The sequence below is a fragment of the Rhinolophus sinicus genome, linkage group LG14, assembly GCF_036562045.2.
Source record: "Rhinolophus sinicus isolate RSC01 linkage group LG14, ASM3656204v1, whole genome shotgun sequence".
In the NCBI taxonomy this organism is placed as follows: Eukaryota; Metazoa; Chordata; class Mammalia; order Chiroptera; family Rhinolophidae; genus Rhinolophus; species Rhinolophus sinicus.
The window spans coordinates 16,873,813-16,888,228 of record NC_133763.1 but is presented as its reverse complement, the minus strand read 5'-3'; the positions used below and the strand labels follow the sequence as shown (position 1 = coordinate 16,888,228).

The window sequence follows — 14,416 nt, the reverse complement described above, 5'->3', positions numbered from 1 at the left end:
GAAATTTCTGTAACTATCTGGGAAACCAGAAATGATTATGAGTATTAGAAAGAGTACTCTGTCAAATCAGAGTGTACCCACAACCCTGGGTTGACCAGTCTTGGCCACTGCCTGACACAGAAACATGTATCACAAACCTCGATTTTCCTGTTCATACATCATCTCTTCCATATCCTGTTTATAGACCTGTGAAACTATAAATTAGGAAATAATTAGGGAATTACAAATTCAAGTAAGGAATGCACTTGATATTCAAAATAGGAAAAACACAATATCTAGTAATGATAGAAATGTAAAATCAAATTCTAATGATGCTCAAACTCACATTCGCCCGTGGAACAAACAGTACTGCCTGTGCTAAATGCTAAGTACAAACATGAGTAAGACAGTCCCCACCACAATGGATTTATAATCAAACCACAAAATAGTGGAGCTAGAGTCTTATTTAGCTTATGCAAATGCAACTACATTCAGCAAAACAAAATGAGACGAGAGCGACAGAGACCAGAGAGCCTGAGACCGCAGCACAGGACCCTCTTCCCACCCTCAGCAAGCACCTGCCGACGAGCCTGAGTGAGGACACACGTGTCTCAGCCCCTCACTTGGACTCAACACCCGGGTACTCCCAGACGGCATAACACAATTCGCGTGTTCACAGATACGTATGATTGAAACAACGATATACGCCCTAAATGCCAGCCAACGGTATCACGTGGTCTTCAAGCATAGAAAGATGGATCTACTCCAAAACGGGAAGGAAAACTGGCCAACAACACAGGCTTAAGTGAAAGATAATGTGTCCATCTCCAGTGTGGCCATAACTTATGGGGATGCATGACATATAGCAATATACAATTGTGACCTTTCACTGACATTGTAATTTAAGACTATAAAACAAGCAATTCTACCATATCTTTTGCCCTAGTAATCCCACTACTGAAAATTCTGAAGTAGAGTTCAAAAGCACAAAAACTATATTCACAAAGATATAATTACACTATAATATATAACATATAAAATAATTATTAATTATATATTATAGATATTTGATAATTATATTACTAATAAATAATCATAGGTAATGTTTTCGCTCTTTCTTGATACTTTTGAGGAAAAGACTCATTCTAATTAAAAAAGAAGAGTATTAAATTAAAATCTCACCTGTCTCCTCTACAGTGTAACTATGTTCAATTTCTGGAAAAAAAAACATGAAATCAGTATTACTACTTTCATAAAATAGTATGTATACATACTGTGTATGTATATTCTGAATCTATGCTTACTATTGATTTTATTTGGAAAGCAAATAACTATTAAAATAAAACATGAGTATATCAATTAAATGTCCTTAAACACTACCGTTCCCTAGAACTGCACTTAGCAATGCCTCACATGTTCTCTTATTTATTTGGTCCAGTCAACAACCCCACAAGGTGGTTGACAGACACCATAACCTGGCAACAAAGAGGATGATTTATCAGAGTAACACACTGACAAAGGCTGGACCCAGAAAAGGGGCTTATTTCTAATCTATGTCACCTTCCACTCTGGCATTCTACCGTGTTTCCCCAAAAATAAGACCTAGCCAGACCATCAGCTCTAATGCGTCTTTTGGAACAAAAATTAATATAAGACCCAGTATTATATTATTATTATATTATATTATATTATATTATATTATATTATATTATATTATATTATATTATATTATATTATATTATATTATATTATACTGGGTCTTTTATTAAAATAAGACTGGCTCTTATACTAATTTTTGCTCCAAAAGACGCATTAGATGGTCCAGTCTTATTTTCGGGGAAACGTGGTATTTGCTAGAGCAAAAGTGCACTGTGTACAGATGGGAATACAAAAGAAGAAAAGAGGAGATGCTAAGTTTGGGGAGCTGACAGGTAAATGTGTTGATAACGTAACCCCCATACCCTGACAGAAAAGTACTGTCACCATACGATCCTCACCACACGTGTGACCCTTGTTGACTTAACAGTCGAATGAAGTGTAAATATTTTAAATTTCTGAAGTCGTTTAGCAAGAACTTTTAAGTTCAGACTGAATCTATGCCTCAATTAAGAATTAGGTTAGAAAATAAGGTGTCTTCAACTTATCAGTTTTTAACAAGTGTTTCTTTTTACCCCCATCTATAACTCCTATCCTCAAAAATATCAAATTCTTTATGTTTTGGATTATGTTATATATTCTTAATTGAATTTTGTTGAATAACCAGCATATAAGGATACCAAAATTCTGAGCAACTGTCAATCTTCCTGAGCCATCTTGGCTGAAGACAGGAGGAAGGAGAAAATATCAGGGAAATGTGGAAATCATTTTATCAGCATCTCTGCTCAGAGATTAGAAACATTTTCTCCATAGAAATCATGACAAACATAATAACTAAAGGTCTAAAGCTCTAAAGCTAATCTACAAATATATATTTTCAATGTAGCCAAAATCATACGCATGTTCAAAAGTACTTTGAGCTTAAATTTTCACGGAAACTCATGCATTATATACAATTCTGTAGGTTGGTATGGAAACCAAACTATCACTTATAACACTATTTCTATGAAAAAGTGCATTTCCTGTCCTTAACAACTGGCACAAATATAAGCTTTTGGAAATATATTTGTTCATAAATTAGGAGCTGCTGGAGTCTACCGTAGTTCCCCAATATACTAAACATGGTGAGAAGTAAATGTACTTTTTAAATTACCTTTATATTTTAAAAAAGTCCTGGCAACCATTTACCAACCATGCTATGCAGAGGCTACATCTCCACCCAAGTTTTTAGCCTGGACCTGTGGGGCTCTGCTTGACACCCACAGGCTGTGAGCAGAGGTGTTCAAACCTTCACCTGCTCACACACAGCTGAGTAGGATGTGAGGTGAATAAAAGAATAAGCAGCCTTGCCACACTTCTGCTCAACCCTGGATGCACCTTAATACCACCTGGGGAGCTTTTATAGTTACCCATTTGGGGGGCCCCACTCCCCAAATATTCCAACTCACTTTGTCTAGGGTGGGTCACACGTACTCTTTTAAAAGCTCTCTAGCGGATCTTAATCGTGTCCATTGAAAACTATTTGCAGGGACATCGGTCCACCTTAGTGGACCTGTTCAACACAAGTTCTCCCTCTGGATCCAGGGCCCCACGGCTCTGGGTTCCTACCTTTGTGAGTGCTGTGGGTTTGATCTACTGCCTGTTTCTCACAGTTAGCTCCGCGTACCTCTCTGAACTCGATTTAGCCTTAGCTAACCCTGGAACCCTGCCAGGCCCTCTGGTCTGGATCTCATATGGCTTCTGGTGCCTTGTCATTGCACAGGTCCTTGGGAAACTCCACCACAGACTCTGATGAGTATTATAGGGTGGGATGTAACGTGTAATACGATTAATTTGGGGGTGGTGCCACCAGTCGTTTTCCCCAGTTTCAGCACAGGCTTGTTTTCTTTCATGACTCTTCAGAAGAGAAATATCCATCTTAAATAAACAATGTTTCATTTGCACTCATTTTTAAATATAAAATTATATCATTTATGTATTTTAAATAAAATGACATAAATCAGAGTAGAAAACTCAGTTTCCCCTAAAAGTGCTTTGATCGAAATTGGGATATGTATTTTTTGGGGGGAAGAATCATTTTAATTGAAATTTTCAGTTTCAACTTAAAAAACAAACAAAAAACAACACAAAAAACTTTAAAGTTAGATATTGGTTTTAAAGGAGTTTAAGAAAACCTTCAATAACCATAATTACAAATTGCCCTATTGTATTTTTTTCTGAAAGAAAGAAATGTTCTACCTTCCTGAAGTGTTCCAGCTTCCAGGGGTTCAAATCTATCATCTGCCTCACTTCCTACAAGGAAATCATCTTCTGGTTGCTGTTCTCCTGCTGGCCCATCCTCTTCTTGTTGAAAATCTTCTCCTTGAAAAATGACAATAAACAAAGTGATACAGGTGTGGAGCCAGGGCTCACAGCAGCAAGCTGATACATAAGCCCCGTCGCAAGGGCTGCCACATACTGATCCTGCTGCTGGGCACTCCCTGCCCCTCCCCGGGCCATGGTACACGCTGGTGCCCACTTGGGGGCGGGGCGGGGGGAGGTGTAAAAGGTCTTCTCTCACTAGAACATGAACTCACCAAGGTCAGGAACCTCGTATGTTTTGTTCACTATGTATGCTCAGCACCTAGGGCTATGCCCAGCACCTAGGGCCATGCCCAACCATAGGAAGTGCTCAAAAATATTTAATGAATGAATAAATGAATTCACAATTAGTAATATATTTTCCTCTTCAATTATCAGTAGGTCAGAGAAAGGGTCACCCTGTGACCTTCTGTTGCGAACTGACCTAAAATTCCATGTAACAATCTTAAATAACTCTATACTAATATTCTATTGCAAGGAACAGCCGGCCACCTATCTAAACCATAGGCTAGGTCACCTGCATTAGGTCACCTGCATTGTATTTTGTATCTAGAGGTTCCTATGTTTAGCCTTTAAGTTTTGCAAGGCTGCCCATTTGCTCTTCTGAGACTCATGATATACTGAATTGTTCTGCCTCTTTTGTGTATATGTTGGACATGCTCATTATTCCACTGTAATGAGGTATATAGCTTGTCATTGTGGTGTAAAAATTTTCTCCCAATAGTAACCTGACATGGCTTCAAGCAGAATGTGTCCTACATACACACTCTATCCAAAGAACGCAAGTGAACTGGACTTAACCGCGCAATGAAGTGCAGTGTTTAGGAGCATGGGATCTGGAATGTATGGCTCCAGATTTAGATTCTTCTACACCAGCTGTGTGACCCTGGGCAAGTTACTTAACTACTCTGTGCCTAAAATGCCTCTTCCATGAATAAGGAAATACTAAGAGTACCTACTCATAGCATTGTTGTGGGGATTAAAGCACTTAGCAAGATGCCTGGCACCTGAGCCTTTAGGTGTTATTGTGTGTTGTTATTATTTTTAACATCATCCTCAGTACATTAATAACAATATTACAATTTCTACTGCTATTGATCTCTCCCCCAAGACTGCAGGAAGGTTTCCTTAGTTCCTTTGCTTTTAGTATGGCACAGCGATGCTCTCAGGTGTTACTGAATTATGTAAGCCATTTATGTCAGTACTATTTATGTGTTTTCTGTCTTCTCATCATAGCCTGCCATATCGTTTCTCCTCATTTCGGATTTTCTTCTGCTCAGCAAGCCTATCACCAATTCTAATTCCTGTCACTAATTTTAAGACTCTTTTTCTTCTTACCCTATTCCTTTTTCCTTACTCTCATTTTATCCAGTACAATTTTATGGTTTTCACACAAGCTGGGTTTAGCTCTGTCAGCCATCACGATTCACTGGGAAGTCTATTTTCAGTAGGGAAACCAACCAGACATCGTACACTATCTGTGAGTCTCCACTTCTCAGTCAGTGACAGCCTGATGTGAAGAAAACTGTTTCCTGAGGACTTACTAGCCTTGAGACATTGCCAAACCTCTGCAGCCGTTACACCAACCCTATGTGGTAGGTATTATCATCCCACTTTGAAGGATGAGGAACTAGACTTTGCTGAAATGACACAGCTAATAAATGGCAGCTGCAGGACCTGAACCCAATAATAAAATACAGTGGTGGGGAAAGAGTCTACTTTAGAGATGGTGGTCAGAGAGGCCATGTTTGGTCTGACAAGATGTGAAGACTGGAACACACACACACACACACACACACACACACACACACACACCTCAGCAGAAGATGTAAGTGAGAAGGCTCCAAGGCAGGGATAGGCTAGGCAATTACAAGGAAAAAAGAGAAGGCCAGCTGCGATAGAGAAAAGTGACTGATGGGAAAGAGACCAGGCCCACATCAAGCACGGGATGTAGAGGAGCAAGAATGCAAACAAGGGCCCAACTGGATGCTACTGCAGTGGTCATGGCAAGAGATGGCAGTGATAGCTGACACACTGCAGAGTACAGGTATGTGTTGCAGGCAAAGACGACAGGACCTGCTGATGGGTTACATGTGAGGGGAAAAGGGGAGAAAGAAATCAGGAAAAACCCCAGGTTTTTAGCTGAAACAACTAAGTGGACAGGGAGACCATTAACTGAAATATACAGGAATGGAATTAAGAGCAAAAAAATTGGGAAGAGCTTCAAGATGGAGAGGAATCAGGAATTCAGGTTTAGGTACATTTATTTTAAGTCCGAGATACCCATAAAACATGCAAATGGAAATAGTATGTAGGTGGAGAAACAGAAGCTTAGATGAGAGAACACGGCACATAAACATTTAGAAATTATACAAGTGACATTTAAAGCCATGGCCTATGTGATTTTCTGAGGAGAAAGGCTTGATAAAGAAGAAAACAGGTCCAAGGTGAAGGCTTGTGGCAGGAAACACAGTGCTAGACTCTCTTTCTCCCTTTTCTGTCTGGCTTCCTGCACCCACCCTAAATGTCCACCATGTCGGTCCACTCTCCTCTCTCCCCACCTTTGGTTAAACTGGGTTTGTCCAACCATCACGCTCACTGGGGTACCAGAACAGCCCCCATCGGACGTCTCTGCTGCAGACTCCCTCCACCTCAGTCTTCACGCTGCAGATGGAGTGAGCACACAGCCTGCCTCAGCACCCACCAGGGGTTTCACCTACTCCTGGAATCAAGGAAAAATATCTTTTCCCTCATCACGCTCCACCTGCCAGCCACCTGAACTACCTTCTGATCCTTTCGCCTCTGGACTTTCTCCACATGCCCTTTGCTTAAAACCCTCTGCTGACATGTGCCTGGCAAAGCACTGCACTATCCTTCAGCTCCTAAACCACAAGGTAATTTCCTCCAGGAAGCCTCTGCTCATGCTAATGTGTCAGTGAGCCCCACGCGGCATCCTGTGTTTCACCATTACAGCACTTCCCTCATTATATTGAAATCACTTATTTCGACTGCATGATCCTTGGGTTAGGTTAAAAAAGATACAGGAAGGGAAAGCCTGTGCTTGCTCATCTTGGGCAGACGTACGCGCAGGTGAAGGGGCTTTCCTCGCTGGTAATGAAATGACACAGGCGCCCAGACCCCCAGCAGCCAACGGCAGAAACCGACAACTCCGTCAAAGCTGGTCCCCCCAAGCGATACAGGTGGAGCACGCTGGGCTGCTTTATATTTACCCTCAAAACTCCTAGGACTGAATAAGGCAGTTGAGTAGGCCTGCTAACGCCCAATTTAAATAAGGAATTCTGTTTGTTTTTAAGAAAAATCTTGTTTTTTTCCTTTAGGGCTACCTTCAGCTCACACCAAACCATGAGGAGAATCAGGAAACCATGTTTTCTGCCCCCTTCAAAAATCCCTTTGTGAGCTACTTTTTGGGGTTATACTCTCTACTTTTATCAAGGGATGCTTCAAGAAACAGTTTTGTAACATCTTAAAACATTGGTTTCTAGAGTATCATTTCATATTCTGTGTAAAGAACTTCACATAAGAAAGTTTTTAGATGTAAGCACTGCTCTAAGCAGATCACATGTTTATTTCCTCTCTGATCATAAGACCGACATAATTAAAAGTGTCCTCTTTGTGCTGCTGACCACCTAAGCATGCGGTGAAATATGCGGGTCAGCGATAGCACCCCAATGGCCCATGACGGCTTGTTGGTTGTGTCCTATTCTCTTCCCCCCTGTTCTTGCCATCCATTCTTGATGTATCACTGGTCTCGTTTGCTTATTCATGAATTCCTACCATCTCTTTATTCAGATGTATGTGATAAGGTCCTTAATAGTAAAGTGACGTAACATGAGTTTAGTGCTATTTCAGAAATACTTGTCGTTTAATAACTTGAAAAAATACCCTAAACACTCAATTATGATTTAAATTTTCAAGCAATGTCCAAGTCATTTGATATAATTAACCATTATTTTAGTAATATATGAAAAGACAGATTTTAATTCCTACCATGTTCTGTGTATACTGTTTCATGGAGAGGGGAATGAATTTCTTCTTGTACTTCCTCTTCGATATGCTGAGACCCTAAAATAATTACAAAACATAACTAAGTAGAAAAAAAAATCTAGACATTAATGTAGAACATGAAATATGGCATTCATATATATATATATATATATATATATATTCAAATGAATATATTTGGCTAATCTACTATGCATACTTTTCATATCAGTTGGCTACTTTTTCTTCTGTTAGCAAATATGGTAGATATTTAAAAACTTTTTATTTTGACAGAAAATATGTTAAAGACCGTAAGATTTTTAAAAAGAAAACTAATCCTGGTTCAGATTTTTCTTTAAAAGAGAAACCTCACTCAGAACAAAACTATTTCAGTCTCTCATTAATAAAATTCACACAAATGATAGAATAAAGAAAATGGGAAGGGTAGAGCTTTCAGAGTTAAGTATTGGGAAATAAAGGTAAAAAGATGGAAGAATCGGTCAATATACACTCAAGGACATGGTCGACCACTCTCTTCCCTCGGTCAGGAGAAAGGGCCTCTGGCTGCTACAAGGACTGGCGTGGTCAGGGTTGGCTGACTGCTCCGGAAGTTGTCATGAACCGTGAGTAGAAGACCTTACAATGTAACTCACAATGTGTTCACCTTGGAGAACCTGCTCTGACAGTCAGATCCATAGATCCAAGTAGATGTATATTACAAAAATGAACACTAGTAGTGCCATTGCGATACCACTGGGGTACTTATTGGCTTATCAATTTTCTTGCAACATCACACAGCAAACAAGAAGCTGTAATTACATTGACACCATTAGAAAATGTCTAACAAACATCATCCATGTTCAGCAAATAGAAGTGGCGTTAGACTTAGTATCTTGAATGCTGTTGCATGAAATAATGCTAATGGTATGTTATATTCCCAAGCTAATCTTTAATGACAAAACCACGGTAAGTGAATTGGAACTTCACATAGGAAGAAGTTTAAGAACATATCATGCTAATCACACTACGAAACTATTTCTAAAGCACAAAAAGTCCCTTCCATTTTTATAGATGTTTGTATTTCACAAACCACTTCTCCATATATTCTCATATAATTACAGAGGAGCCTGCCACCCTCTCTTCTTCCCTCATCTCTCACAGTGCCTGTCATAGCTCCCTACCTGGATTCCCAGGTTTACAGGCTGCCACAGAGAACACAATGTGAGCAAAGAGAAGGGCAGGGTGGCATTCTGCTCCTCTGCTTAACCCTTTGATAGCTCCCTTTGCCTGACGAGATGAAAATCTAAGCTCCCCAGAACAGAATGTAAGACCTCCACAACCTAGCCCTCACGTGCCTCTCCAGAATCATCTGCTACAGCACTGGCTTGAAACTGCGGAGTGCACCGCGCTTTCATCTGTCCATTCTGTGATGTTCCTCCTTTCCCCTGGGGAGCAGTGGTAGAAGCAGCCGCCAGACTGCGATGAGTTAAAAAGGGAGTGGGAAATACGGACAGGAGAGCAGAGAGAAAGGACTGCAGGGATCAGAGGGCGGTTATTTCATTGTGTTTTAACGAGTGGTATGTACCTATGTAGGAATAGATGGTGGAGAAGAGAGAGAAGCTAAAGACTTAGATAAGACAAAGGTTGAGAAGACAACATTTAAACTAAATCAAATATTGCCAAGACGTTGAAAGGGACCTCAGGTGATAATAAGCTCATAGATGTGGGAGGCCGAGTTATCTGTAATATGCAGAGTAATACTGACAAAAAATTTAAACAGGAAGAGTAGAAGCAAATGGCACATTTCAGAGTAGGTAATAGCTTCAAAAAACAAGATTTTGTAAATTACAAATTTATTTAGTACAAAGTAAAATTTGAGGTGCTAAATCCAAATATATATTTAAATTTTAAAACTTGAAAAAAAAAAAACCGCTCCTGTTCTGGAACCATGGTATGCTTATGGCAATTCTATAGGAATGGGAGGGAGACAGTCAATTCGCCTGGGATTATGATTTGAACAACTTTTAAAAATCAGATCAACATACTGATCTTAAAAAGAAGGAAGGAAAATCAAATATTATTCGCAAGTACACAGTGACAAAATCAGCCAAAGTACTAATACCATTTGGACTCAAGACTGAAGTTGCCAGTAAATATGTGGTGTCATACCTAAAACTTCCACTGTGTGGCAAAACCAAACCAAATTTTTGAGAACTACTAAGTGAAAAGTGTGCAGAAATTAAATAGTACTTTGTAATAAATATCCAGCATAAACAGGAAATGAGAGTGATGGACTAAAATTTCATTGACCAATTTATTAAGAGGTTTGGGGAGTTCTCATCCTATGGGTCACAGGCCCTTGGGTGACTAGGAAGATACCTGAATTGATCTAGGAATTCATAAATATGTAAAACAGGCTTCACAGATGAGGCATGGACATCTGGGAAGCTTTTTGATGTAGAAGGGAGACTCTCATTTTAAAAAGGTTAGGAACCAGGAGACCTACTCTATTAAATAATGTGACAAACGATGACAAACTAGTGTACAACCTGCGTCTAATTTTACTTTCAAGGTGACAAGTTATAGTCGTCCTGGAACTGGAATCAAGAAATGTAGCATTTAGTTCATGTTCCTAACTGTGTGATCTCAGGCAACGAGCAACCATCTCTCTGTACCTTCCATTCTTGATCTCAAAAGTGAAAATCATGCTGTGTCAATTTTTACTAGGAAAAAATTAAATTTACTAATCAAATTTCAGAAGAGAAGAAAAAGTATTGCACTATTCTATAAACACTGCGAAACAAATTATGGGTAAAACATGATTTTGCAAAATGCAAACTGGGATATACCTGGCAGACGGAGGTGCATCGGTCAGAATTACAGGAAAGCTTACCTGCACCCTCAGGAACCAGCTCCTCCAGCCAAGGATAGGGCTCAGCCTCTTCTGGCGGGACTGTTGGCTTTGAAGCAGATCTTTCTTTAAGGCCTGCATTTTTATTCACAAAGTTAACTTTGTTTTCTTTTCTTTTTTGACATGTTAAACCAGGAAAAATAATATTCTCAAATACTTCATCAATAGTGCATGTAATGAGACTTTATACTATATGAAAACATTGATATGCTTAAAAACTGAAGTAGGAAAATATGTAGTTTGCTCTTCAACTTCACATGGGCCTTCTCCCTCTACTTAAGTTAACCTTTCATTTTAAAAAAAAGTAAAACAAAAGTCATTGTTTAAATGTTCACAGATCTCTAAAATATAAAGTCATATCTGAACTTAACCAAAGTAGTCTGTGATGAGTTCAAGCTGTTCTTGTGTTAAGTGACTAATGAAATCCTAAGTCTTGAACTCTGAATTCAGCAAAGACAACTAAGATACACTTGAACTTTCTATTGCTATTTGTGAGCACTCCATATTTTGATTTACGTATAATTATTTATTCTTCTTGAAAACTATAAAAATGGGAAGAAATCATAACTATTTACAACCTTCTAAAGGTAACACAAGCAATCATGTTATTCCGTAAGAGCTAAAAGACACAGAAAAAAAAATTTTTTTTTTTTTTTACTGTCTCATAAGGAAAATTAAACAGCAGGGTAAATTCCCATGAAAGCTGATTTTAAAGTCAACACCACTCTAAAATCTGTTATACTCAATTAGTTCGTTGATATTTTATAAGTAGAACATTAAAATGTATCCTCAATTAAATGCAACTATTTGGAAAGCTAAACTAACTGGGTTCAAGTTTGCTGACTCCACGTCCTAAACCCTGAGCTCTTTACCATACACCACTGGGAATCTTGTTCCAAGAGCTGTTGTTAAGGGATTGTGTCGTGCACGACAATAGCCTAGAATGACAAGGCCAGGAGAGAATGGAGAGGCATTTTTTTCCTAATCTTAAGCAGCTTTATACAACTCTTAATATACATATATTATTATCGTCTAGAAAATTCTCATTTCAATGTCTTTTACTTTTTTTTTATTCTTTGTATTTTTCCTTATCATTCTCGCCTCTGTATCTCTTCATTTTTCTCTCACTGACAAAAACATACTCCCATCATCCTCTCCCAAATCCTAAAGACACTGAGACAGAACACACGGAACCCATCTCATCATTTTCATTTTCTCTAGTTATTTCCAACACTACTTACACAAAAAACTGAACACTAGTATAATAAACACTGGTGAATACAGCTGTGTTCTACCACTACCAATAAAGTCACTTCTAACTATGAAATAGTTTCCAAAGGGATTATACATAAATACCCAGAGATCTTAATTATCGTTCAGTTCAGGGGGTGGTGTGGTGGTGGAGATGAAGGCTTATTAAAACATATGACATTTCAAATTCCAAATTCAGAGCTGAAAACTCCCATGCCGTTTTCTAGTTAAATAATCCATTCTTAAATTGCTCAACTGTTAACGGTACAGGTATGGAATTATTCATTGCCAAGTTCTGCTGAAAGAAGAGGGTGAATCTTAGGAAGGTAGCTTCAGAATCAGGTAATGTATTGTTGCTCTCTCGGCACCTCAGAAAACACCTGGCACACAGCAGGTGCCCCAAAACACTATCTGAAGAGCCAAGCACATTCAACCATGTGAGTACCCTGCAAATTTAAATGTCTGCAGAGTCTCTGTAGGGCCAGGCGCCACAGCTGCACTAGAATGGCTGAGGGCTGTACGGTGGGAACGGAATTCACATCCATTTCCCTACTACTGTTTACTAAAGAGATTCATTCATACCTGTGTTCCAGCACCCACCACAACAGTAGCCTGGCCCTAGTTTGCCTGGGACGGCCCCAATCTATATCTGTTATCCTGGTATAATTATTTTACTCTCAAAAGCATCTCAGTTTCAATGAAAACCTACAGGGTTAGTCTTCATTCATCCCATATGGAGCAGGTTTTCAAACTGCTCCCTAAGTTCAATTAGCAGTATAATATTTTCCCACCAAACAATCAAGATTTGAACTGCCTGAAAATCCATCCTTACTGGATTTTGAGAAACGTTTCATTTGAAAAACTTTTTTTTTTTTTTTTTGCTGAAAGTGTTTGAAACTACTAGTATATTAACATTTAGCATAAAACACCATTCATAGTCAGTTTTCTCTAAATCAACTGGGAGTTATTTGTCTTGAAAATTGAAATTATAAAACATGAAAAAAATCAGGAGAAAGCAAACGCATATAACAAAAGAAAATACTGAGTGGTTTTCTCTTCTGTCCAAAGTGGCCACTGAATTGCAAATTTATTGATACCTGGTTACAGCTATTTTCCAGAGGGGAGAACAGCGCAAAAATAAACAGGGCTGAATTCTATTGCTTTGACAACCCATATGGGAGAATTAGCCCTGGTGTTTCCCAAAACTTTTTTTTGCCACTGAAATCCATTTTAGTCCCCGAGTATTTGTTCTTCAGAGAACAGTGGTAGATCCAGGTCTCATCTAATATTTTAGGCAAAAATTAAACAAAAAAAAGATAAATACATATATGGTCAATTCACAATCAAAGGGAAGGTTTTCAAATTGGATTTATTATGAGGTACACATGGCAAAGGTGCAGCAGTGCAATAAATATTCGATTTACGTTCTGAAATGAATGTATCAGTTTTGATGCTCCTGGGGCTGCATATAACCAAGGAGCGACTCACACAGGCTTGAGCAAGGAGCAAGTTTATCTTCCCAGTTAAGAAGTGCGGTGGCAGGCGGGCCTTCGCTCAGCACTGGTGTCATCCTCCAGCCGGCAATCAGGGCTCCCTCAGCAGCAAGCTCGTCTTTCTGACAAGAAAGACATCCAGAAGCAAAGGACCACCTCTTGCTTGCCTTCATTAGAGCTGAGGAAACCTTTCCCAGAGGCTCCCAGCACTCTTCCCTTCCAGTTTTAATAGTCACAACCAGAACCCACTTCCATTCCTACACTGGTGAGAGGAACGGGATGACAGCAGTTGACTGACACTAATTATTCCCTAGAGTTGAATGAATGATGTGAGGCAATCACACAGCCCCTACACAATTTAGAAAGTAAATGAATTCCCTTAAAACATACCTTATTTTCAGTTCTTTGGATGTAGCAGATACATTAAGAAACTTTTACAAAACTGATTGCATTTAATAAATATACATTTTTTCCTCCATTTTCAATTAAAATGGAAGTTATAAAAAGCAAATGAAATGAGCACTTAAATCAACCTTCATAGCTAATCTGATTACCCAACACAATTACCCTAGCCCAGTATTAGCTTGTTCACTGCTACCCATGACACCTGACCATGTGGGAAAGATAAAATGTATTTTCTTCCCTTAAATATGTCACAGTTTAAACCTTCCTAAATTGCACATTGCATCCATTCATTCAACAAATGTTTAACACGTGCTAATGAAAGACACTGATCTACAGAAAACACACAAAACTCCTACCTCTCCTAGAGAGGGAACAATTTACAAAATTAGAAACATGAAGTATTTACAGTTTATGGGAT

The 14,416-nt window shown here is 38.9% G+C and overlaps 1 protein-coding gene across 8 annotated transcripts in view; it reads right to left on the bottom strand.

The window, feature by feature from the left end:
* The window catches only part of ASPH (aspartate beta-hydroxylase), a 196,459-nt gene that overhangs the window by 122,753 nt on the left and 59,290 nt on the right, over positions 1 to 14,416 (bottom strand). For 6 of the 8 annotated variants that reach the window (XM_074318815.1, XM_019752429.2, XM_074318811.1 and 3 more), the window contains 5 exons: positions 10,832 to 10,924; positions 7,945 to 8,019; positions 3,814 to 3,936; positions 1,162 to 1,194; positions 138 to 194 (listed from right to left, as the gene is read on the bottom strand). In XM_074318815.1, coding sequence (XP_074174916.1) covers positions 138 to 194; positions 1,162 to 1,194; positions 3,814 to 3,936; positions 7,945 to 8,019; positions 10,832 to 10,924 — 381 coding nt within the window. The remainder of the gene's footprint in view (positions 1 to 137; positions 195 to 1,161; positions 1,195 to 3,813; positions 3,937 to 7,944; positions 8,020 to 10,831; positions 10,925 to 14,416) is intronic. The other 2 variants (XM_074318813.1, XM_074318816.1) reach the window with 1 other exon arrangement.